We start from the raw sequence: 25,350 nt of genomic DNA on the forward strand, positions 1-25,350 counted from the left end.
TGCTGTTGAATTTAAAAAAAGTAAAAAATTGGCACTATCAGCACCACTGGCCGAGTGTCAACACTTAGCAGCTCACACCAAAACAATCTAGACTGATAAACAGCTCTACAGGCAGCTTGACTGGTAGATTGATCTAGATTGATAAATGGCTCTACAGGTATGAAGAAAAATATGTGTTTGAGATTTTGGAGTCAACTCTCCTGTTTAACATGTTTTGGAAATGCATATTTTAACCTTGTTGCCATGACTTGAACAAGAAGATAGTTGCCACTCTTATATGTGTATGCTCAATATAAGGGTAGTGCCTGGCGATGGTTTGCGTAGATTAGCATAAAGACTGGAAGTCAAGGGGAAACAGCTAGCCTGGATCTTTCTGAAGGTTAAAAAAGCTCCCTTCATTTTCACTTTTTTTTCGTACTGACGTATAACATGTTATTTCAGTATTAATAACAACATACAGTGTCGCATCTATGAAATTCTCTGCCCAACTTTGTCACTGTAACTTGCACTCACCTGCCGGGAGGGGAGGACAGGGAGCGGTGCAGCCCCACACTGGAGTTCAGGTCATGATAGTAGGGTTGGCTGGGCATGTCGACCATGGAGAAGTTTACCGCAGCACCGTGGGTGATGGGCACTGTAGAGGACACGGAGAAAACAAAAGAGAGACAGTTATGCTGTAATCACTGCAAAGAGTTCAATGTCAGCAGTGCTGTGCGATTGAGCGCCACGTCTCTCCCTATCCTCGCATCTAGAGATGCACAATTAATTGCACAATAGCCTGACTGACTGTTATTGACGCTTTGTGTTTAGAGGCCCTGTGTATCAAATTAAGCGCTCCCTATTCACAGGTTAACTGTCTGACCATCACAGGCATTTCTGCTGAGCAGTGTGATTAACAAGGCGCTGCTTTCCAAAGTGGCTGAACACAAGAAAGTTTACTGTAGCTGCGTTTTCTGAGTATGGATGAACCTCTATTTTATTATTATAATTAAGTCAATCTTATTTATATGTGGCACGAAAAAGACACACTAAATATGTAAATACACAGCAGTAAGACAACAGTGTATTTTATAGCTAAAAGCACCAAAAGCAGGCTGTTTGTTCATAAAATAATTTGTGATGCATCAAAAGTTCAAGGCAATCTCAGTGAACTTGAAACCAAATTCACAATCATCAACATTTTTTCTCTTCTCCATGCTGCAGTATAATACTCAGCAGTTTTACCGCATAGTGATTTACAGTGGGTAGTAGGTGTTGTTTTTCTCACTGTGGTCAAGGTGAGGGATATTGTTTCAAGGGAGGCCGGGCCAGTGTTTACAGAACAAAAGGAGTTCACCACCCATCCTCACTCTCTCTCTATGTCTCTCTCTCTCTCTTTAGTGTGTGGCCCGCGAGGCAGCCTGCAGCTCGAGCGGTTGGTTGGTTTGGAGTCGATGAGAGGATGGAGTGTGTGGCGCCGTCTGTTGTGGTCTGAGGTTCACCACTGGCACGATCCCTCCGCCAGCCTCCGCCCTGGCAGCCCACTGTAGCCCTGGCAAAGGCCCCTACCCGCTGCTACCCATACCGAGCTGTCTGTGGAGGAATGCATCCGGCTCGAGGACGCTGAATACAAGACCATTGTTTTGATTTTTTTTTTTTTTCATTCATGGCTGAGGATACCCCCAACCATCTCTGTCTGTGCTGGTTTCTCTTTCTGTCGTCTTGGCTCAGCTTAATATTTGCTCTGCCACTTGGCTGCCCTGCCTGTCATCTCATTTAATAATTTGAGCTTTGACTTTTAAGCTAAAGGAAAAAAAAAAACAAACAGAAAATGAAACAATGATGCTGTAAACCATTGCCACACAGTGCTTCCTCCAGCAGATTACCTCATTTTACTATATAAGAGGAAAAATGTACGGTCTTCATGAATCCACATTCATTCATTTGCCTGTGCATGCCCACATTTTCTGTTGACAAAATATCTTGCAGCCGAGGCTCCTGTTGCATTAATGAGTGTCCTCGTCGAAATGCTGGATTGCAAGTCAGCCTTGAACTCCGCAGCTCCCTTTGATGGACTTCAAAGAATGTCTCAACAGCCTGGAGAGTTGGGAGAGAAGCGCGATGACGGACGAGCGGCTGCTTAGATATCTTCCCAGGGAGTGACCGGCTGAGTGAGTGACAATTCCTGTGTGTCCGTCGACCTTTTTAAAATTCCAGCTCGACTTCAGTCGGGCTTTAGTGAAACCGGGCTCGGTCACATGAGAGCAAACACGCTGGAGCAGCGGCCATCTGGTCAGGGGGCAAATTAAACACTAAACAAAAACACAGCCTTTTCAAAGGAGATTCAGTCTCTGAGCATTGGAACGGATAGGTTCTGTCTTTCAGAGCATGATGTAGGAGACAGTCAAGACAACCTGGTTTGAGCTCCTACATCGGAGACACTTTGATATGGCAGGTAAACTGAAACCAAGGTCAGCTTTAAAAGCTATTAGTTATCAATCCATTCATATGTAAAGGGATAAAATGTGATAAAGTTTTTTGATAATTTGAGAATTTCAAATGTGAAAATTCTTTATTTTCTAGTTGCAAGTTAAAGGGTGTACGACTGTAAGATAGCGTAGGAATTCATAGAGTGGTGGACATTTCTACTCGTCTCTGGGACACTTAAAGTGGTCATTAGTTTAGGGTCACAACTAACAATTATTTTCATCATCAATTACTCTGCTGATTATTTTCAAGACTAATTGCTCCTTGTATGAAATGTTGGAAATGTGTTAAAAATTATCCAGATTTTTTCAAACCAATTTGACATTTTCAGATTGCCTGTTTTCATATGTGTAGATGTCAGGGGGTGGGAGGACACAGAGGACAAGGACAAGTCCCACTCTGAATTTTGGAACATGTGAATTTACCCCCTCTATTATAACATTAAAATAGCATACTTTTGTTTTGACAAAATTAACACATTTACACCATAAATTGATGCAGAATTGTGACAAATTGGTGCATTTAAAAAATGCAAAAATGAAATGACACCTACAGTCTGGCTTAATTTGTTAATCAGTTATTAAAATAGTTGCCTTTTTTTTACAGATTGACTTAGTTTAACCCCCTCCCCTGCAGTTTTGGCTGTCATTGACTTTAACTGCACTTCAGTGTTTCTGACTGCACTGAACAGGAATTACACAACACTCTAAGTCAAACCACAGGACCGGAATTGACTGGCGCGTACTATAACACACAGACAGCGCAACACAGGTATGCCTCTTTTAAACACAGGTTATTGGGGGTGACTGGAGTCTTTGTGTGCCGCAGGCATGTTCCAGAGCTCAAGTACAGGAAAACGGTGCCTCGGGGCGCCCTCAGTTATCAGAGTAGAGAGGACTGAACAACCGTCAACGGCTTCATGGAGGGCAGACATGTCTATACAGATGCACACAGGCTCGTACAAATGGCTGCACATTCAAGTGTTCTCTTATTGCAAAAGCAGACTGGCAAAACTGGATTTACTACACCACAGTTGTATGGTAGATTTCAGTAAATATACAAAGGCTGGGATTGGAAGAAAAACTCAGAGTTACAGAATCTCTTACAAATCAAAGAGTCTCTTCTGAGCAAAACAGGACACACTTTTAGGCCGCTTCTCAGGACTGCGTGGGCGCGTATAAACTCTGATTGTTTGATATATCACTGAATCTCATATTTACAAGGTTGCTCCTAGTAGGGCAGGAAAATTTACACCACTAACATTCTTGTAGACTTTGGTGTCCTCATGTGAATCCCAGTGTAGCGCCGCCCAGCTTGAGCAGAGGGCAAATCAGTGATAAGTCAAAGAATACCTGAAAACACCAGTGTGTGTGTGTGTGTGTGTGTGTGTGTGTGTGTGTGTGTGTGTGTGTGTGTGTGTGTGTGTGTGTGTGTGTGTGTGTGTGTGAGCAAACAAATCACGTTATGTACTTACTTCTGGACACTCGCACCAGTTCTGTAACACTGAAGACTCCTGATTTGATGAAACTGTCTTCCAAGTAGACTGTAGAAATACAGAAAATCATGAAATCATTATTGCTGTCACGGTTTTCATTTATCAAATGCTTTTATACTTTCAGAGTTGGTGATTCTCCCTCCATGCTACATATTTATTTGAGTGTGAACAGTAACATTGCGTTCAGTATGTCTCCCAAATCTCATCCACTCCGTATTATTTTGGACGAAGCTTGACAGACATTTTCTTTTCTTTTTGTTTGTTGTCAATAAAGCATTATCTTCAGTAGTAAACAACTGAAACAGGTAATATATTTATTCAGTCTGAAATAAGTCTTGTTTATAGGTGCTCAATCAGTTTCTCTTTAATATTTTTAATCATTTTTTAAAAATGTTTTATATTTAGAAAAAAATGCAAGATTATGCAAAAACAGGAGGAGGTCATCAATCAATCACAGACAAATACACAGGTACATTCACCGCATAATATCACTTAAAAACTGTAAAAACAAAAGAGAACTTTTCAGTGTCTACTCCTGAGAACAACAATCTCTGTTCATCCAGTATTTTTCATGCTATTCTCTCTGTAGGTTGTCCTTATTTTATCCTATTTTTAATGAGATTTTAGCTGTGGTTGTTGATGTAAAAATGAGTGTATTATGAAAAAAAACCCTTCTGTTTCGGTGTTTTTTCCAGTTATAGCATTTAAAGTAACTGCAGAAAACCACTGTGTGCAGTGCAGTAGAGTGACAGGACAGGTGTGTGAGGAGGAGGGAGAACTCCTGCTGCTGCGAGTACAACAAACAGGGCCCGCACTGAGCTACAGGCGCTGCCCATATGATCAAATACACAAGCAGATCTTCATAGCTGTCAATATTGACACTGTTACGCTAATATACATTATCACAGCAAGAGATATCCACTTTAAAGAGTCATTCACTGCAGTATTTTTATTAAGGGTTATTTGCTTTTTCCAGCGTACATAAACTGTCTGACGCAGCTTTCAGAACACTATTTTTATACTGAGCAAATGCTAATTATGATTTATATTTTTTGCAGTGTTAAGGCATTTGTTGTGTTCTGCATGACCTGCCGAGGACTCAGCAACACTCATCAGAGGCTGTAAGTCAAATAAAACAGCCAGACAAGTTATTGACACCCAAATGACTCCGGCTCGGCTTTGATGCGCTGCCAAGGGCACTCGAGGCCGCGCCAGAAAGATAGGCGGGCGGCTCGATTGGCACCTACAAAGCCTCATGCCTCAAGTGAGCCAACGGCTTTTGCGGGGAACTGTGCCACTGCCGAGGGCCTCCAAGGCCTGAGTCATTGGCTCACTAGCATGTTTTCCTTGGCACCTGCGTCGGTAGAACCTGCTCTTGAGGTAGAAAACTAATTATACTTCTCGAACTATTTTCATTCCAATATCATGACGACACAGCGCAGGTCAGTCCAGGGGAACAACAGCGCTGTCAGGGAATATTCTCTACAGCTGGCTCACCATGACACACTCAGCTACCAGCCAAAGGTGCAATCTGCTGCAACGTTTTCAATCCAGATTTTCAGTGTCTTTTTTTAGGATGATGACGATACAAATGATCTCATCTAATTTCATTCCTCCGCACTACATCCAAAGATAAACGGTGCTGTTTTTTTTTTTTTTAACCTGGACTCTACTTTCCCATGTTTTTGTGTCGAAGCGACTAACAGGAACAACAGTTTTTGAAACTGGTCCAGTATTTAGAGAGAGCGCTGCAGCCGGCAGCAGTGAAAAAAGGCTGCAATGCAACCACAAATGCCATGTGTTTACCATCAATTTACATCAACTAAAAAAGCTTATTTTTGCCACTGACAGAATCAGGTTATTATAAATGTCTAACAAAATGACTTAAAGAAAGGGCCTGTGTTAAAGAGTAGGATCCTCTTTAAGCCTTGAAACTGCTGTCATCAAACTCACCAGACCCTATTTAATTAACCAGTCATTTAAGCGTGACTAGAGCCAGCATTATTTCACACCTAACTGGGTAAATTAAGGGTTTATTTTAACCAAACCAGAGTTGGTGATTGCTGGAGCAGTTATAAGATGAACCAAGATGTTTTTTGTGAGTTTTATTTTGCTTCTGTCAACTCTGAATAAAGTGTGTTTTACGATTTATGGATTACTATTTATTTAAATGGTGTCTGGTGTTATTGGCTCTAGAAATTTTGGGGCTGTTTCTGGTTTAACAAAAAGAATCTGAACACAAAAAAGTTCTCCATAGGGTCCTTCTTGTTATGTTGTCATACACTTATAATAACAATGTGAGCCTTTCAGTGGCAAAAAACAAGCGCTTATAGTGGATGCAAACTGACAGTGCACAAATGCACCAAGCAGTTACACTGCAGCCTTTTACCAAAAACATAGGGAAATTGGTACCAGGTTTACAAAATGCCCAAGTTACCCATTAAAACTAGAGATGTCATATAGAAGTCAAAAAAATACTTTAAGTCCTAAATTATTATTTAAAAACAAATGTGTCAGTTTGGTTTGTCCATTTATATAGTCCAATTTATTACAATAAATACTACAAATCTCATGTTTTTGTTGTTTCAAGAGTTGCCGTTTCTATAGAGTTGCCATTGGATCACATGGGACGAAGGACAGTATGCACCTGAGGCGGTACAGTAGTTTTGTTTTTTTGACAGTAAAGGCTTTGCTATTTCGACTGCAAGTCACTGAGTTCACAGCAGATCAACACTATTTAAATAAACTAGGTAAGTTATGGTGTACATAGGCCGCTGTACAGAGGGCGAGCTGCGGAGGAACAATAGAGCGATGACAGGAGGGAGGAGGGAGGATGACTGGTACTGTACATACCTGGAAGAGGGTTCTTGCCTGGCTCATTGTTACTGGGACTTCCTGACTGCTGCGAGTCTGCAAACACACAGAGAGATAAGAGGAGGGGGGGGCTTAGTTTAGCGGGAGGACAACAACATGCCATCTTACTGAAACACGGTTTTCTTCTCAGCATTGATTATTTCCAGCAAAGATAACCTGGAGTCTGAGTGAAAACATTGTATCCTCTAACTTAAAATAAAAAAGTAAGTAAATCAGAACTCTGATTAGATTTTTTGGCACCATAATTTCCAGTTTCTCTCTCACCTTTGACCTAACACAAAGGAAGAAATAACTTCTGTCAAAACACTCAACATGACAAAGTGTATTTCAGGGCTCAGACTTCCTTAGTGCCTGCCTTAATGTTTTTCCTTATCTACCAGTCAAGGAGCACATACCCACTGTACATTAAACACGACGGTTTTGTTTGAACAGCATTATCATTAATGGGAAGGCAAACGGTTGAAAAAAAGCTCTCTGTCTGACACTGGATAGCCTAAAAGTTTTTAACGGCAGACCTCTGGGTAATTTTTCAAAGGGGGCTGAGGGAGTGTTAGAGTGGGGGGGTAGCAAAATGTGTTCGGTCCTGCTGTGCAAGGTACGAGCACAGAACAAAACGTGGAGAGAGAACAGGAGGGGCGGGGAATTACAAGGAAACATGAGTGGAATTCTTTCCACTGGCTACGGTGCGCAGGCTTTGGTATGAGACGGCCCGGGCTGACGTCTTCTACCTCGAAGTCTCGATGGGAGGGAAATCTATCATTCCTCGGCAGTTCCTGCTCTGGATGATCACTGACAGGCATGTGGGCCTTTTTTCTTATATATCACGTAACAGTAAAAGTTGTGAAAACTGTGTAAATTAATGTTAGATTCAGTTGTGGACAATGATGAAGTACATTTACTTAAGCACTGTACTGAAGTATAGTTTTTCAGTATCTGTACTTTATTTGAGTATTCTTTTTTTTTTTTTAAACTTATTTATATTGTACTTTTGACTCCACCACATTTCTATGAAAGCTCCCGTTACTTGTTACATTTTGTTTTGAAGTCAGCTGATGATTTTTTTTGTTTGTTTTGTTGTGTGTTTTTTGTTTTTTCTGAATTTGGTACTAAAGTAATTATTTTTTTTAATCATTATTTATTATTCATTATAATAAAATTATTTGTAGTTTTGAATTTTATCTATTTATTTAGATTTTAGGGGCACTTTTATTTTTATACATTTAAGTGCATTTTCCTGATTGTACTTACTTACTTTCACTAAAGTAACATTTTTTATGCAGTATGTTCACAGTGTGGTATTAGTACTTTTACTTAAGGACAGAAACTGAATACTTCCTCCACCACTGACAGTGGTCCTGCAGTTCCACGACTGGTTGTTTGTCGAAATAGTGTTCCCGTACCTCTACCTCAGGCATGCCCTATTCCGATTGGGCAGCTCATCAGTAGAGACGGGTAGAGAGCTGAGGTAATCAAAGAAAGGCATTTTGGTTATGAATTCATACAGTTTTTCAGATTTTTTTTTCTATGGGTCGTTTATTTATTTATAAGAAAATAAAAATGACAGTGGTGGTTTTTGTGTCAAAGTGTGATTCTATGGCCATCTCTATTGGCTTTGCAGGATATTTTACATGCTTTTCATTTTACAGGTTCTACAGGCAAGTCAGGGCATTCAGTGGGTTGTTTTAGTCACTAGACTCTGTAAATGAGTTGTGAAAATATATAACATGTGTGTTGAGATAGATGTGTACTTTGAATACTTAAGTATTTTTAAAAACAAGCACTCCAGTACTTTAACTCAAGTAAACTTAGCAACTTTTACTTGTATTGGAGTAATATTTAACCAGCAGTATCTTTACTTTGATTAAAGTAACAGAGTTGAGTATTTTGTCCACCTCTGCTTTGATTTCATGCTGTGTATATAGTGTGTTGCATGTTGGAGACAGACTCAACAGCAAAGGCCTGAAGAGCTGCCGTGCCAAATGGTGAACGAAAGCGTCTAATGATCCAAACCGGCCCAATCCCACACATGCCCTGGGACGGCGAAGGCCCAATGAGAACCAGCAGCGAGATTATCATCTACGTCTCTAACGCGAGAGAGCTGAGACGAGAAGCCAGAGACAGTGAACTCAGATACCCTCGCCTTGCAACAACACCCCTTTTCCTGCCGCAGCTCTCATGAGCTGCGTTACAGAGAGGCAACGGAGAGAAGGAAAAGAGACGGGGGTGGAAGAGAGAGAAGGAAAAAAAAGTTGAAAGATTTATCCCTTACTTGTTCTCTCTCTGTGTCTTACTCTCTCTCTCTCTCTCTCTTGTTCCCCCTCTCCTAAATTTGACTATTAAACAGCGCTGCAAAAACAGAATGTTCTTGGCCGAAGCTCAACAATGACAAAGTAGGGAGGGAACAGGACCATACGTTAAGAAGGAAAAAAAATCCCCTCTTTTCAGTACGCTTGGCCCTAAAAACGTACAAGCAACGTACAAGTTATGGTCTCATGATACATCTCTGCTCTGCTTCCTGAACATGTAAAAACACAAGCGTGACTTATGCCTTCTCATCATGTAGCTGTACATTTTTTAAAAGGTCTCTGTTAAATATCTCATGTGCACACGTAGATTAGTATTTAAAGCATTAAGGGCTGCAACTAATGGTTATTTTCATTGCTGATTGTTTCTGAGTCCACAAAAACTGAGGAAAGTATTTAAAAAATGCCCATCAAACTTTCCCAGAGCGCAAGGTTACATTGTTAAACTGCTTGTTTGTTTGAGCAACAGTCCAAAAAATTATGCAAAACTAAAGAAAATCAGCAAATCTTCAAATTTCAGAGGCTGGAACAACAAAACGAATAGCATTTGTCTCTTGTAAATCCCTTTGTCAATAATCAGTTATCCAAAGTTAAAGACAAAGTTTCAGTTATTATGTAAAATCTATATTATAATGCAAGCTGTACACTCTTGAACAACACGTTCAAGTCATTGTGTGGCCTCAGCAAAGTCTCCTTTGCTTTGCACCAATAAGCAGTGAGTCCCTTAAGTTGCCCTCTACACACACACACACACGCACACACACACACACACAGTGTGTAAAGCAGCTTTTGTGGGCGAGCGGAGGTTTGTGTGGATTTGGCACAGCACATGTCCATAAAGTGATTGCAGGGAGCTCAGTGGCCTTGTCTCCCTGTCTTCTCCCACCCCCCCATGCCACTTTCGGAGTCATCCATCAGTCTAGTTACGACTGCCAAGTCTATGCTCGCGCCCTGAGAACTGCTGAGAGGGAAAGAAACGGGCCAGGGGAGAGAAAAGAGCATCAGAGAGCGGAGAGGAGGTAAACACTGAAAAAGGTGCTGAGGGGAGAGAAGGAGCACGGAGGTGGAGGTGAGCGAGGTTCGTTTACATCGGATCAGAGTTTTGTGTTTTAGTTTTTTTCTTTCTCCGCTTCTTCGAAGGCTGAACAGGCAACCATGACAAAAAGAGCAGATGGTGGTGGCAATTAGAGATCCCAGGCAGCATCTTCCAGCATGAGGCCCCACTGTAGCACCAGGAGAGACCACCTGGATGACTCAAGGTGGGATGCAAGCATATGGCGCATCTGCCAGGCCTGCACCGGAGCTGGAAACACCTCCCCTATTGCATTACATTTTACCTTTGACCCGAGAAGGGCAGCTTCACGCTCCTTTATCTTCTTTCAGGGTGATTACAATGTTTAGAACGGTGCTTGCACATTTGTCAGGCCGCAAGTGCGCTGATTAGATTGACTGAGCACTTTATTGAACATCTAATCACTTTTATCACTCAACAGGTATTTAAATTAAATCTTTCATTTTAGATCACAGACAGGTCGAAGATGATTAATTCCAGATCTCAGGGCAGATAAATTGCCCATGAATTCATTAAAAAAAAAAAAAAGCAGTTCAGTATGTGTATGAAATAAAGTAAAGAAGTGAAATATTTAGAGCCTGGGGTCTGATATCTGTATCTAAAAGGTGTCCTGTGCAGAAGCCCAGCCAATCCAATAGTCTTCAAATAAACACTAGTGTAACCTGTAAATAAACAGTTGCGGTCGAGGAGGCTGGGCTTTGCCCTGGGAGCTTGGCAGGCCTCGATCACAGGGCCAGACACTACACACACGCCCTCTCTCTCTCTCTCTCTCTCTCTCTCACACACACACACATAAACACGCACGTACACACGGCCTTTTTCCAAAAACAACATTTCTTGGCACCCTCCATCCCTGCCACTTGTTTAAATAAACAAACTGGTTCATGAAGGAAGTGAAAAAAACAGTACCACGTATGAATCAGATTATCTGCTGTTACTCAGCAAAAAAAAAAAGCAAGGAGGAAAAAGTAGCAGAGGGCTTGTGGGTATTTTGGATGTGTCCACGAGTTCTTACACCTTCTTGTCCGGTGGGATACTTATCATACCGCTGTAACGATTAGGGCAATTAGGGGTAATGGCAACAGAAATCTGGCTCTACAAGAAAGTTTCTCAGTGCTTGTGAGGTTTCTCCACGCCCAAGTGTGTTACTCGCCTGGATTTTATAATCACTAAAACACTCGCACACACTCTCTCCTAACCCACCCTCTCATTTTTGGCATTATACCCATTCTGTTCCCACTAAATTGCGGAACACACATGCACATACACACACGGTGTGGATTAAATTAGCCACATAGTTTGGGGAAACTTTTTTTTTTTTGACAGTGGCGGTGCACGCTCCTAGCCCGCAAACACTTGCAGACACGTACGGATACCCTCCACAAAAAACCAGTGCGCACGCGTGACACGCACACCCTGCAGATGCATACCGCTGTCGACATTTCAGGAGGAGAAGCCTGTCTGGCAGCCATTTTATGCCGAGCGGGGTTCTGTGCACATGTATAGCACTCTGGCTGCCAGAGGCATGGGTCCTGAGCCAAGACGCATTTCAGCAGCCCGGGGAGGCGAGGGGAGGGGACGGGGGTGGTGGTGTGTGTGTGGAGGAGAGGTGGAGAGGGGTGGACTCCCGGAGAAGTAGGGAAACAGAGAGAGGGAGAGGGGCAGAAAATATCGACCTAATTACGGAGCAGCTCCGATGCGTAATGTTTCGACAATACAGCTGCTCCTGAGTAAATATTTGATGTGGCCAAGCAGACTTTCTGCTCAGTGTCCTCCTGCTTTTCTTTCCCCTTCCTGCCGCAGGAGCTTGTCCTTCCTTGGAAATGCACAGACGAAATACGTGTGTGGAGCGCGGGGTCATGCAAGTCTTGACAGTGTGCGTAAATGACTGTACATGTGCTGGTATGGAATGCGTGTATGTATGTGTGTGCACTTTGTCCCGTGTCCTCCTCTGCTCCTGGTTTCTATCATTCACAGCTTTGTCGATGACCTCACACTACTCGGGCTGGCTTCCAACAGCCGGCAGAACCTGCTCTCTTCTCTAAATCTCTTTCTTTCTTCCCTTCGCTATCAGTCTATCGCTGTCCCTGCGCCTGCAACAGTATCCCTCCTCTTTTGTATCTTTTCATACCCGCCTCTGTGTATATCTACTATTCAGTGTGTATCAGCGACGATATCGTCTTATCCGGTGATAAGTGCGTACTATATCTCTCTTCAAATTTCTTCTTTTTTTTTCCTCCTGCTTTTTTAACACTTCTTTCTTTTAATGTCTCCATCTGTGTTTGGCGCTCTCCCCCCTTTGCCGCCTTTTTTTTAATGCCCTCTCTCTCTCTATCTCTTTGTCTCTCTATCTCTCTCTTCTCTCCCTCCCTCACGCTTTGTTGTCTAAACAAAGTGGCCTTTATCGGGATGAGCCGCAACCCAAACAAGCCAAACAAAAGATATGGGCGAGGAAATCTGCCCGCAGAAGAGGGAGGATCTTATCGTGCCAGCCATTGTGTGCCAGCCTGCCAACTGGCGATGCCCCCCCCTCGCGCGCGCCGCTGACCCCTCCCCACAAACACACACACACACACACCAAATTCTGGCATCTCACCCCCCCCCCTTTCCCCATCCGGACTCATGCATGGCGTTCTGCAAAGGGCTGGCACCTGACCTGGCCGAAAGGAAAGTGATATTGACGCCGAGGGACAAACGCTGCAGCCAAATGGGACGCCATCTTGGGGTGGCAGTGTCTCACAAGGAAGATGAGCTTCTACTAAGCTGTAAAACAAAAAAATATTAAATGCGAAGCAAGTTTCTGGCTTAACTACTTCATCTGTATTTGGTAAGGCTGGGTGCACTTCAACACTTTTTGAGTCTTGAAATCGGCTTTTTCCATGCATTATCGTTGGACTCATTATCAGTGATACCTCTGCACATACAGTAATGTATAGTATTGTATTTCCTTTGACAAACTATGACTATGTTCCCCCATTGGTGCCCATACACTGTGTGACACTGTAATGATTATCTCATAATTGGAACAAGGCAAGTATTTCTTATTGGCTTAAAGGAGCACCTGGTAATCTGGATAGCTACCCTATCAAATGACTGCCACTGACGGGGAATGCAGGTACAGTAGGATGAGTTACACACACACACACACACACACACACACACACACACACACACACACTCTCTCTCTCTCTCTCTCTCTGAGACGAAAGCGAGAGAAAGGCAGATAGAAAGTGAGAGGGGCAAAGTTGAAACGTCTGTGAGAACAATGCCATTTTGCCTTCTTTTCTCCAAGCCAGACACCACAGACTTGTTCAATAGAGCAGGAGGGGACACACACACACACACACACACACACACACACACACACACACAGTAGGACTGTCAGGGTTTTGAGACTTATGGAATCAAGTGGGATCCCAGCCCAGACAAGAACAATGAGAAGCCATACAGTGTATGTGTGTGTGGTTGACTGTGTGTGACCCAGCTCACTTGTATCTCTCGATGTGAGCGTCGCCACCTCAGCGTGTCCGTGCGCGCAGATCATCAGTGTGTGTTTGTTTCTAATCGGTGCATACTAATGCCGGTGAAGAGCGGGCCCTCTTTCTCTCCGTAGAGCCTCTGTGCCTTCTCCTCAGTAAACTCTCACGGCAGTGAAAAGAGGAGAGCATTTTAACCGAGCCGGGAGGACAACAGGCTCCTCATTGAGGTCACCAAACAGTGTGGACGGGGAGGGAGCGCATTCAGTGGCGAGTGGGCCTTGAACAAGGGACTGAATGGCCTGACGGATCATTAGCCACACCGGCCCGGGAGAGGAGAAGGAAGAACCTGGCAAGCACAATGGGATACACAGCCTGCAAAACCAAGGATGCAGATGAGGGTTAACCCATCTAAATTCAACTTCCCCACCTTTTAATTTGTGAAATAAAGTTTACCCACCTCTACACGCATGCATATACTGTGCGTACAAACACTAAATCAAAAGCAAATGCTTGCTCTATGGATTACATGTGCACACACATATTTAACTCTGATATACATGCATGCACAAACAGGGGCACACACCCAGCATCCTGCCGCGAGCTGATCTGTGCTGTACATGTGCGATGCAGTCAGCGGCCGGGCTGCAGACAAACTACACGACACAACGCGACACAGTGGCTCATCTGTCCCATGAAAAATGAGCAGGCTGGCCTCCAGTCAGCACACTGCGCCCCACTTAATGTTTCCACCTCCTCCCACTCTCTCCCTGTTTGTCCTTTTTCTCACAATATGGCCTTTCCTTTTGGCTTTTTATAACTTTTTTTTCTTTTCCTCATTCTGTATCCTTTTAATCTTTCTATTTCTGTCACCTTCCTCTCAGCATGCTTTCCTAACTATTTATCTCCTTTGCGGCACCTGGCACCATCCATTGCAGTAAGTGTTGCAGATATATCCATATGTGCTGAAGCAATTAGTCAATTAATCAATTAGTGGATTGACGGGAAGTCATTTAATGACAATTTTAATCGTCTTTTGAATCATGGAGGTCATTTATTATGCAAAATCTCCAAATGTTTGCCTCTTTCGCCTTCTCAAATGTGAGGATTTGCAACTTTTAGCAATTTTTCTCACTGCAATTGAATATCTTTGGATTTAAAAAGTTGTAACAAGCTATTTAAAGGCTTCAATTTGGCCTCTCAGGAGATTGTGATGATCGTTTTTGACTTTTTTTTATGACATTTTATAGACTATACGAGTAATTGATTAATTGAAAAAAAGATCAATAGAATCACTGATAGTGAAAATAATTCTCAGCTGTAGCTTTAAAAGAGTTTACACTGAGTTCACACTTGATTTTCCGAAAGTGTGGTCTCATCATTCACACGTTTAATCAGCGTCAAGTCTAGCCTGTGAGAAAAAAGAACTTTGCATCTGCGTTGAAACAATGGGCCCATCAATGGCCAACCTCGGCATCTTTTTGGTATGCACCAAACAAACAATTAGCTTTGTTGGGGCGTAATTGACTGGCAGGACCGGGTGGCATTTACATTCGCCCGCTGTTGCCACCCTGCCATTCGATGGGCTGGGGGAAGAAAGAATAGGTCCATACGAGGGTGGAAGGTTGGCCACATCTCTCTGGTTCGAAGACACTGCTTTTTTTTCCACGGTGGCAAACTTCCAAGCAGGAGTGCTTTTTTTTTTTTAATGCACGGTTGTGGAGGAAGGAGGGAAGGGAGGGTGGAGTGAGGACGAGACTATAGATTTAATTATGCATGCGTGTTTTCTCATTCATTGTAGTGGTGGGAAGGGGAGAGGGAGAGGGTAAGGGCTGGGAGGGTTGGGGGGTGGGAGGGGTGGGGGACAGACCAATGACATTCCGTCGTTGTAGTCCTCCTCCTACACACACACAAACACACACAAACACACACACACAAGGAGCAGTCTGGGAGCGAGCCGCTATAGGCTAATGAGGTGACACTCACCGTCTGGAGACTAGCCAGAACAGTCCATTAACTCCTAGCCAGTAGTTAAGAGGAGAAGAAGGAGAAAGGTGGTGGTGGGGAGGGTGGAGAGGAGAAAAGAGGAGGCGGATGAGGGAGGGAGAGGTGGGGGTGAGCGGGTGAGGTGGGCGGCTAGCCGATGGGTTGGTGGGCGGAGCATGTGTGGGGAGAAAAAAAAAAGAAGAGAGTCTGAAGTCTTTCAGGATGTGAGGATGGGGGTATTTCTGCAGTTTTGTAGTTGTGAATGAATCAGCGGGGTGGCTGGTAGAGGGGGGTCTTTGCACGAGCGTTCACCGTCGGCGATTATGCTCTGCTCTTGAGGAAAAGTAAGCCTGTGTGTGTGTGGAGTAGAGGTGGCGGGCGGGTGGTGGATGCCGCAAGAGAGAGAGAGGACAACGGAGATAGATCCAAAACCCCCCAGTCAGGCAGACAGACCTTTGACAGAGGAGCTCTGTGATTCGCCTCTTTCATCTTCAGAACCCCCCCATCCAGTCGGATAATTATGAGACAAATGCACTGGACCCCTGCTGCTTGAGTGGCAATGGGCATGGGAGGCCAGAAACACAGAGAGAGGGTTCAAACCTGCACGTCTCGACTGGTCTGGAGGGAAGGCGAGGGGGGGCAGATAGAGGGAATGAGAGATGGTGGGGGTGTTTAGGGGTCTGGGAAATTCCCCACTCTCCCAAGAGAGACAAGTTGGCCCACAGATCATAGTTCAGGGACAGCCTGGTTGTGATACTAGCGAGGCTTAACTGGTTTTAGCCGCCAACTTCCTTTCAACTTCTTTCTCTTTCACACACACACACACACACACACACACACACACACACACACACACACACAGAGTTAATAAATAGTGCATTGTTTAGTTTTCAAACGTACCTTTCTGAAAAACATCTAAAATGCTCTCCCTGATTTCTGACTAGCAGCTGGCGGAGTATGAACTAGTTCACAACGTGTTGTTTTATTAAAGTATTTGATGGCGCTCTGGTCTGCACTGATAAGAGAGCGCAGCTAGGAACTGCAATGGTACCTACATTTTTATCTCACACCAGCCACACTTATACCCTGACAGCCTTGCCCCTTAAGAAAGCATGCACGCTAAATGTTTTGTATTTGACTATGAATTCCGATTAAAATCAGTTTGAAAATCTGTGAAACCACTTTTATGTGAAAATAATTCAACGTGCTGTGGATATAAAATAAGGAAAAGAACAAGCAGAAGTTTTAAAAAAAGATTTTTTTTAAAAAATCTGATAACTCCAGATAAAAATATCTTGCCTTTTCTTTGGATTGATTCAAAGTCACTCTTGACTCAAGCCTGTGTAATGTTGTGTGTCTGCGAGGCCTCAGCCAGTGATGTGTCACTGATTGTCAGCGCTTACGACGGCGTCAGGCCTCAGCCAAGAGGAGTTCCCACTGGCGAGAGCAGCAGGCCGAGCCAGGGCGACTGGGTGCTCCCTCACAGGGCAAATGGCTCTCCTCCAGCTGGGCGAGAGGCCACCGAGGATCCCTGCCACCCATTGCCACTGTTTGCACTCCCTGGGCTCTGCCAAGCGAGCAGCGGTGAAGCGCACACAAACACACGAGCGTGCGCACACACCTTAAACTGGGGACGTGGAAGGAATTATCCGATCATAGAATGCCACCACATCTAAGACCAGATCTTGGCCCAAAACAGACAAAGAAAACAAAGCGTGCACTCATTCAGACGATTTTGCTGGCACTGCTCCCCTGGAACGGGACATAGGGTGGAGAAGAGGGGGGGGGGGGATCAACCACAGAGTTTAATGTGTCATTACAAGCATAAAAACAGACTACTGACATTGCCAACAGATGTCGAGCCAGTTTATTTTTGCCATTACAACTCCAGTAGGGAATGAAACGGCAGGTGCAAATGAACGCAGTCTTGTAGCTTTCTTCTTTACTATCCGGGCTACTGTGCTGCTGTATCATCATTTCTCCTGATCTATTGATCAGGCACGCATCATGGAGATAGGGCCACTTATTAAAACTAAACCCTGTTTGACCAAAATCTGTCTGTAGCAGAGTACTGAAACTTGTCAAGTATCAAAAACTACCTCAGGTTTTGTATTGGCCCTGTTACCAAAAAAGTTTTTGTACCCAATCCTATATGTGGATTAAATATTGTCACGAATCCCACCAACAACTAGTCATGCTCTTATCTGTTCAGGGTTTTCCTGTCATATAACTAATTCTCCTGTAATCTCTCTCTGGCCACACCTCCACCTCACTCCTCTCACCTGCCCCCTCTTGCTTATTTCCTCATCTCCTTGCGGAGTGAGTGCTCTTGACTACACCACTACTCTTTGGTACAGGCTGCTGTGTAGACACAGGCAGCAACACAGAGGAGGACAGCTCTGCACAGTGAGGCTCCAAGATAACCTTATTTTCTCTCCTCTGGTGAATTTACAGGTCACATCAACTTCATATGACACAGTCTCATGCTTTTGTTTGATATTTAATGTCAGCAAAAAATGCCAATCCACCATTAGTGCTGTTGGCTTGTTTACTATATTATGGGAATGCTGACTGAATGTCCTGCTAAGTCCCATTCAAACTTTAAAACTTTATATGGAGAAAAAAAAGTTGTCAAAATCTGCCAAATCTGATTTAACTGGCATAAGCCAGGTACAGGCCTGTGTCATCAATAGAGGGCATTGCACAAAAAGGGTTAACAATAGAAGCAAGATGGCAGATTGATTACCTGCAAATTTTTGTTCTGTTATTAAAGATATTAATTTCTATCCAAAAAACAAGCATGGACCAACATCTGCTGGTTTTGGGGTCCAGCTGGGAACCAACTTTTTTGGTTCCAAACCAATGTATTTTTGGTGGGAAGCTGCGAATGGTGGAGAAAAGGAGAGGAACTCATAATTGGTGGAAAAGGAGTATCAGTGTTGTATTTTTCAGTTCTCGCTTGACAGTTTTCTCTGAAACATGTCAGACAGCGTTTGTGTACCACATGGATAAGGACGGTACCTTCTGGCAAGGTGTAGACTAATCTTCAAGAGCTTAAGCTCTAATAATGCCCACACCTCTCTGAACTTCCTACTCCCAGTAGTGCAGTAATGATGGAAAGAGGTTTTAACTCTTTAGTGTGTGCGTTGTTCAGATGCAGCAGGCCAACAGAGGAGCTTGTCGGTGGTTTAAATGCCGGCTGCCTGCCGCATGGCCAGTAAAACCCCTCCTTTCCTGTTAATGAGCCTGGAGACGGAGGCCCCCAGTCAGAGCTGGCCCGAATCAAAGCATCTGTGGAGATTGAGGCTGGGGGGCAAGAGGGTTTGTTGAGGGAGTGGGGTTCGGGTGTCTCCACTGGCACAAGACCAGGGAGCGAAGTTTTTAGGGTAAAAGGGAAATTATGGGAGTAATTTCACAGAAACCGCTACTCTTATAAAGCGAAGTGTTGGTGGTTCTCGTGGAATCGCAGCACCAGGTAAGTGCTCATTTGGTGAGCCATAGTCAGATGCCGAGCAGTGGTTTAAAAAAACTGCATCATAAAACAGGTTCTCACATAACTCAAGAGGGAGTGACAGCGGCTGTGCCCGCCACAAGGTCAGAGCGTTGGCAGCCATCCAGAGACAGTGGAGCTCCTCCGCTCCTCATGGACCCTCCAACTGTCTGGAGATATCTAGCTAACAGCAGTTAAGGTGCAAACCATCTTTGCTCTTTGTGGTTGTCGGTCCCAGATGCACAATTCAAACACAAACACCCAGAGACTCAATGCAGTCAACAGCCCGTCACTTACCACAACAAAGCACCATATAATCATGACAAAACATCTCCGTCTTACAGGAGATCAAAATGCAAATCTAATCTCTCAGGTTTAACAGAGTATTCCCTTTGCCACACCACAAGCGTATGATTTATAAATCATACTTAAGTGCATGCTAAGCGAGTATTCACAGCCAGAAAGAGAGAGAGAACTCTATTCCACATTCCTGGCAAAAAAACAGAGAGCAAATCTGTTCTGTGCTACTAAGGCCTGCTGGGGCAGCCCCCTCTGCCACTGCAGCAATAACAACATGTGGTTTGGCTGCACAGCACCAGTTTACAGTGGGAAGAGGAGAGGCGCTAAATTAATTTCAGATTCTGTTGTTTGAGAGTCATAAACAATGTTACAGCAAAGCATGGCATCCAGAGAGGCGGCCGCAGTGTTTGGTCACATGGTTAGAACACATTACATCAGTGGCTTCTCAGGGTTTTTGAGGCGTATATCATTATGAAGTGCCAGTATTGAGATATTACAAATCAGATTTACACAGCAAACTGCGCTCACATTGAACACACTGTATGAAACAAAAGTGCATAGCAGGAGTGCATGCATGCTGTGTCCTCGGGCATGGCAAGCCTGGTCCTCCCTCGCTATTTAGGATGAGTATGTAAAGGGCCTTTGTTTTCAAATTATTTCTGGGTTGTTGCCAAAATGCGAGGATGATACGCAGAACAAAGACACATGTCATCAGGCCTCACCTGACAGGTTTCTGTTTATTTGCAGGCACCTTGAATATTGTGGTTTTGCGCTTAAATTCATGCTCTGATAAAGTTAAGAAGGGGAGGCTTTCCGTTAAAGCGAGCTTAAGTCGGGCTGTCCTCGCTGCGCTGCTTCAGCCTTTCCCACGAGGCTCCAGAACCATAATCTCTTGAAATATTTGCACAGATGACGGCAGTGCTCGGCTGTTTTGACATGGAGCGGCATGAACGAGATCTAGCAGTCACTTTTTCCATCACTTTTCAATTCAGGAAAGGGAATTCCCCTTTTGCCGCTTTCCCCCTGTAACCCGCCCCGGCCCGCACGCCTCCCACCAATAACCATCCCAGCACTCCTTCCTCCACTTCCTCCAGCCTGCTAGGATTTGTCCACTCAGGGCCACACTGCAGGGGCCTTTACACCCGCCTCACAGCCAGCTCCCACAGTCCTTGCTTTCCACTCGCCCAAGCATGTTGTTTTCACTTTATCTGAGATGCCAAAAGTTCATTCACTGAGATGAGGGGTGTGTGGGTGGGTGGGAGGGCAAACAGGGTTGGGGTAAATGCTGCATTAAGATGAGGAGAGAGGTAGCTCCTGTTCTGCCCTGATTTGGTTAATGTTTCTGTCAGGTTTGTCTTAGAGCTTTGAGCAACAAGCTTTTTTTTTTTTTTTTTTTTTAAAAAGTGGCCTCTGTTTGCATTTGACTGTGACTTGATTCCATCGTTCATCACAACCCCCACCGACACTGACTCAAGCTGCTGGCGGCACAAAAATATACAGTGCGCATGCACGCACGCACGCACGCACGCACGCACACACGCACACACACATACACACACACACACACATTTTCCATTTTACCTCCCTTAAACTCTTAGTGGTGCCTCCCAGGAAGTCAAATGTTAACTGAAATATTATGCTGTTGTCATACGCAATGCCCCGAGGTCTTTTTTCATGGTCTATCCAGTCTGTTAAATTGCTCATTCATTGCACTCGATGAACTTTTCTGCACTCCTATTTGTGACAACAAATTAGCCACTGTAAGTTACACTACTGTAACATACACACACTGTAAGTTAGTAACAAGTGTGTCAAATCTACAGTTCCTGCAAAAAGAAAGAACCTACACAAATGCAATACCTTATTTTTTTTTAAACATTATAGTTGCACTCAGTAGTAGCTACAGTGTTGCATCATGGGAACTGGAAGGAATATCAAAGGGCCACCACTGGAGCAGACTCTATAATCCCCCTCCTGGCAAGCAGTTGCACATATACATCTCTCCTTGCCCAGGTTTTTTTTTTCTTTTCCTGAGGGCCTGCTTGAATGTGCATGTGAAAAAAAACCCCTCTATCTCTTAGCCGACACTGACGGCACAACAAGGCTTGTTGCAATCGCAGCTCTCGCAAGGTTGGCAGCCCTGCAGAAGCACTTCCCATTTGCGGTGCGGGGCTCGGTCCAAGCCACTTGAACTTGGCAGGGCTTACCTGGAACAGCCTACCCGTAGGACTGCCACAGACTCTCCCCCTCAGCCAAGGCAGGAGGCCTCGCTGTAAGCTACAACAGCTGATGTCAGCCACACCTCCAAACAACTGCCTACAAGTGACTTCCAGGTATTTATCAAGGAAGAAGGAAGTGATAATCCAACTTTTGTTGGTTAAACTGCTTGTTTTCAGTCAGTTAAGACATTAATGTCAAGTGTAAGCACTGATGTGGAACCCCTTAAATATCACTCGTGGTATAATGTTTCATAATTCTATGAACCTGTTTGGAAAAAGTTGACCAAATGTTACAAAGTAGTACATACAGCACAGAGGCTACAGTGCTTTTCACAAAGGACAGAATTGTGCATACAAGGTGACTTTTTTTTATCAATTGAGAGAGAATTACACAGATCGTATGACACCATATGGAATTCTTTTTACACATAATGTATTTCCTTTGCAGGCGCTGTGAAAGGCGAGGCCTACAGGGAGTCCTCTTTAGGAGGAGGGGAGGAAAAAAAAGCTGTATGTATGGTGAGGGGGAGGGGGTGGGGGTCGAGGGGTTTAGTGGGGCGGTCCAAGCACGCTCAGCGAAAATATGCCTCATGCACTCGTTGAACTTGGGGCCTGCGCGGGCTTCTCTCAAGGTTACAGGAGAGGCCTGTGCGGAGAGGAGCAGGAGAAAGAAACCATGCAGCAGCACTACACACGCAACAAGGTTTCCACTCACTTTTTGCTGCTTTCACTTTGAGAAACTATTTATTATGTGTTTCCCACTAATGCTAAAACATGTGTAATCATTAAAAACTTGTGACTTTTATGTGTCTTGTTAATAGTATCACCAACCGCACATTTAGTCCCTGACTGTCACTGAGTCTCACTGTGAGTTGCTCAGATAACAGAAGCAGCGAGCGATCGCCTTTGACACCAGGTTTCCTTCCCTCCTCGGAGCCTGCCGGGACCCAGGCCGTGTATCCGCTGCCGCACCCCCCAGCCCTCGACCACACAAAGGTAGGAAGCGGCCTGCCGGAGCAGGGCGCATTGTGACGAGGCCACTAAATCACCTCTCGTTTTATCCGCCGCTATTTACGCACGCTTCGCCAGAGGAAACCATAAAGACAACAAGGCCTAGTAAATACATCTGAAGCAAAAGGGAGGACAGGCTATTAGCTAATTGAATGATATGGATAGGTTGGATATGCAAAGCCTCTGATATGATACGTCGACACACAAAGCTACACAATACCTCAAAAAGTAAAATATCTCTGACATATCTCGCTAAAGTTAAACTTCATGGCTCAATTTCAGAAGTTTACAGGCCTTATTATAACGTGTGCACCCCCTTTATGATATGGATAAGATCATTCTGCAACTGTAAATCACTGAGATGCACAGTAATTACATACGGGATGGTGTACAGCATTTAGAACTGTGAAATCAACATGTCAGGAAAGAATGTAAGCATGGCGCTTGTGCCGGAACAACTTGCATTTGACTTCACCCTGACAGAAAAGGGTCAAAGGGCAGGAGGTAGTAAACACTCAGCTGAGGGAATTGGTCACTTTGGCTTTCCCCAAGAATTAGCAGGCCATTAGCACCTCGTAAAAAGGGCCACTTCTCTGCTTTACAACAGATTAGGGCCCGCTTTCATACAAACAGAGCCCGAGCAAAGAGATTCAATGCTATCACATAGAGTATGGGAAACAGGGTTTGTAAAAAAAAAAAAAAAAAATTTAAAAAAAGCCACAGAGGAATTATGTCCACATAGCCTACTTCAATGCACAGATATCACTTTGATATAAGCTTATGAAAGGGAACTAAAAACATTTCTTCACAGTCAATCCCAGCCAATTTCCCCAAAAAACAAATTAGCATAAGATGAAGTGGGTCATTCTCATGTCTTGATTAAAGTAGGCCTCAGCTTTGCCCAAGTGGCCAAGCAGCAGACTGCAAGTTCAAGCTTTGCGCGTGGAAGGCCTTATCGGGCCTCTTTCGTAAACAAGAGGAGGAGGAGAAGAAAAAAAATAGCCCCGTGGAACATAATAAAAGGAGCATCAAAGCAGCTATAGAAGAGAATCAGTCGCAGTATTAGGAGCCACTTGGGGTTGTCAACGTGATGGCTTAGATGTCACTGGAGAACATCTTCATGGACGTAAAGCGGGCAAACAAATTAAGAGGGATGAGCTCGCACTTGGTGGATTAGTTTTAGATTTATGGAGGCAACTTGGTGCCCGTGTAGAGCAGAGAGAAAACAAGTCCGTCAAAGCTGTAAAGACATCAGCATAGTTACAGTAACTAATAATAAATGACTGAAGTGAAAGCACACAGCCTTATGTATGACTTATTGTAAAGTTATTTGACTGTGGACTGGTTCCAGCGAAGAGGATCTGAGCTACAATACAAACCGGCTCGACTCGACAGAGCACTTCACACTAATGAAGATCATAACCTCATTTCCCTTAGTTAACCTTGGCAACTGTGGTACACTCTGTTCTGTAAACTCAACTGTAAGGGTACGTGTGTGTGTCTGTGTGTGTATTGTGTGTCCTGGTAGCAGGTTATGTGTACTGAGTGGTAGCCCTGCGGCAGGCATTCGCTCTCATCAGCACTTCATAAAACAAGGGTGTGGTGCAGGTGCCATGCGAGGAGCGTGGAGGAACCTATAGAGTACACTCCAACTGTAAAGGCCACTGGGTGCGTTTATGTCAGCGAGGAAGATGGTAACGACCCTCAAAACATTTCTTGATGATTTCAGCAGATGAGTTTCATCCCTGGCTGTGGGAGGACTTAAACAGCGCCGGGGTCTAAGCAACCCAAATGTGAGACGATGGGAAATGCACATGCGAGAGGGGTATTTTTAGGCCAGTGCAATTTCTCTGTGACACATTTACTGCAGAGGACCTCAAGAGTGATAACATGCACAAACCGCAGTGTGCCGAGGAGAGTGACAGCAATACTTGGGAGCCACAGGAGAGACGGGCCAATTAATGCCAAGAAGTCCTCCGAGTGCAGCCCTCTGTATAATCCCACAACCCACTTTATGGGGGAACGCTCCCCTCTTTCGCTGATGTGTGGATCATTAATCACATTTCGTATCAAACGCCTATCCCTCGCCACAAATATTCATTCCCCAAAACTCAAAGCTATGTGTGTCAAATACTCCTCTTCACCAGAGCGAGCTGCTCAAACTTTCCACAATCAATTACGAAGAGAGAAGAGCTGGTTAAAGAGCAAAAAAAAAGTGTATTTCTGAAAAGTACCTCCACATTAGTATTTCTGTGCCACCACGTGAAAAGACTGAAAATACACTTATGAAAGGAGCTTGTCATTAAAAGAAGAAAGAAAAGAAAAAGCAGGATGGTTTTAACTTCAATTTAACCAATGCTACTTAAAGCCAAGCTCTCAAAATTCTCACTCAGCACACAAAACTGGCACTTGAGACATGAAAGGGCAGCTGCGACGTTTGGTTTACATTATATCTTAGTGGTTTCCACATTGTGGCCAGGGGATAAGCATCGGGAGAGGTTTATCTCTGTCACAGTGCTCTATGGAATATGTAAACACTATGTGTAATCAGTGCTGCAGTGAAATGGAGTGCAGGGGGTGGGGGGCGTGTGGGAAAGTGAAGTGCTTTAGGAATAAGCCGCCATCTTACTCCTTGAGCTCGAGGAAAGATAAGACATT

The 25,350-nt window shown here is 44.2% G+C and overlaps 1 protein-coding gene across 6 annotated transcripts in view; it reads right to left on the reverse strand.

Annotated features, from left to right (window-relative positions):
* The window catches only part of LOC121962150 (nuclear factor 1 B-type-like), a 73,941-nt gene that overhangs the window by 24,257 nt on the left and 24,334 nt on the right, over nt 1-25,350 (reverse strand). For 5 of the 6 annotated variants that reach the window (XM_042512347.2, XM_042512345.2, XM_042512349.2 and 2 more), the window contains exons 3-5: nt 6,815-6,871; nt 3,941-4,009; nt 514-634 (exon numbers count right to left, since the gene is read on the reverse strand). In XM_042512347.2, coding sequence (XP_042368281.1) covers nt 514-634; nt 3,941-4,009; nt 6,815-6,871 — 247 coding nt within the window. The remainder of the gene's footprint in view (nt 1-513; nt 635-3,940; nt 4,010-6,814; nt 6,872-25,350) is intronic. The other variant, XM_088073169.1, reaches the window with a different exon arrangement.

The sequence above is a fragment of the Plectropomus leopardus genome, chromosome 23, assembly GCF_026936395.1.
Source record: "Plectropomus leopardus strain MGB_pleo_1.0 chromosome 23, ASM2693639v1, whole genome shotgun sequence".
In the NCBI taxonomy this organism is placed as follows: Eukaryota; Metazoa; Chordata; class Actinopteri; order Perciformes; family Serranidae; genus Plectropomus; species Plectropomus leopardus.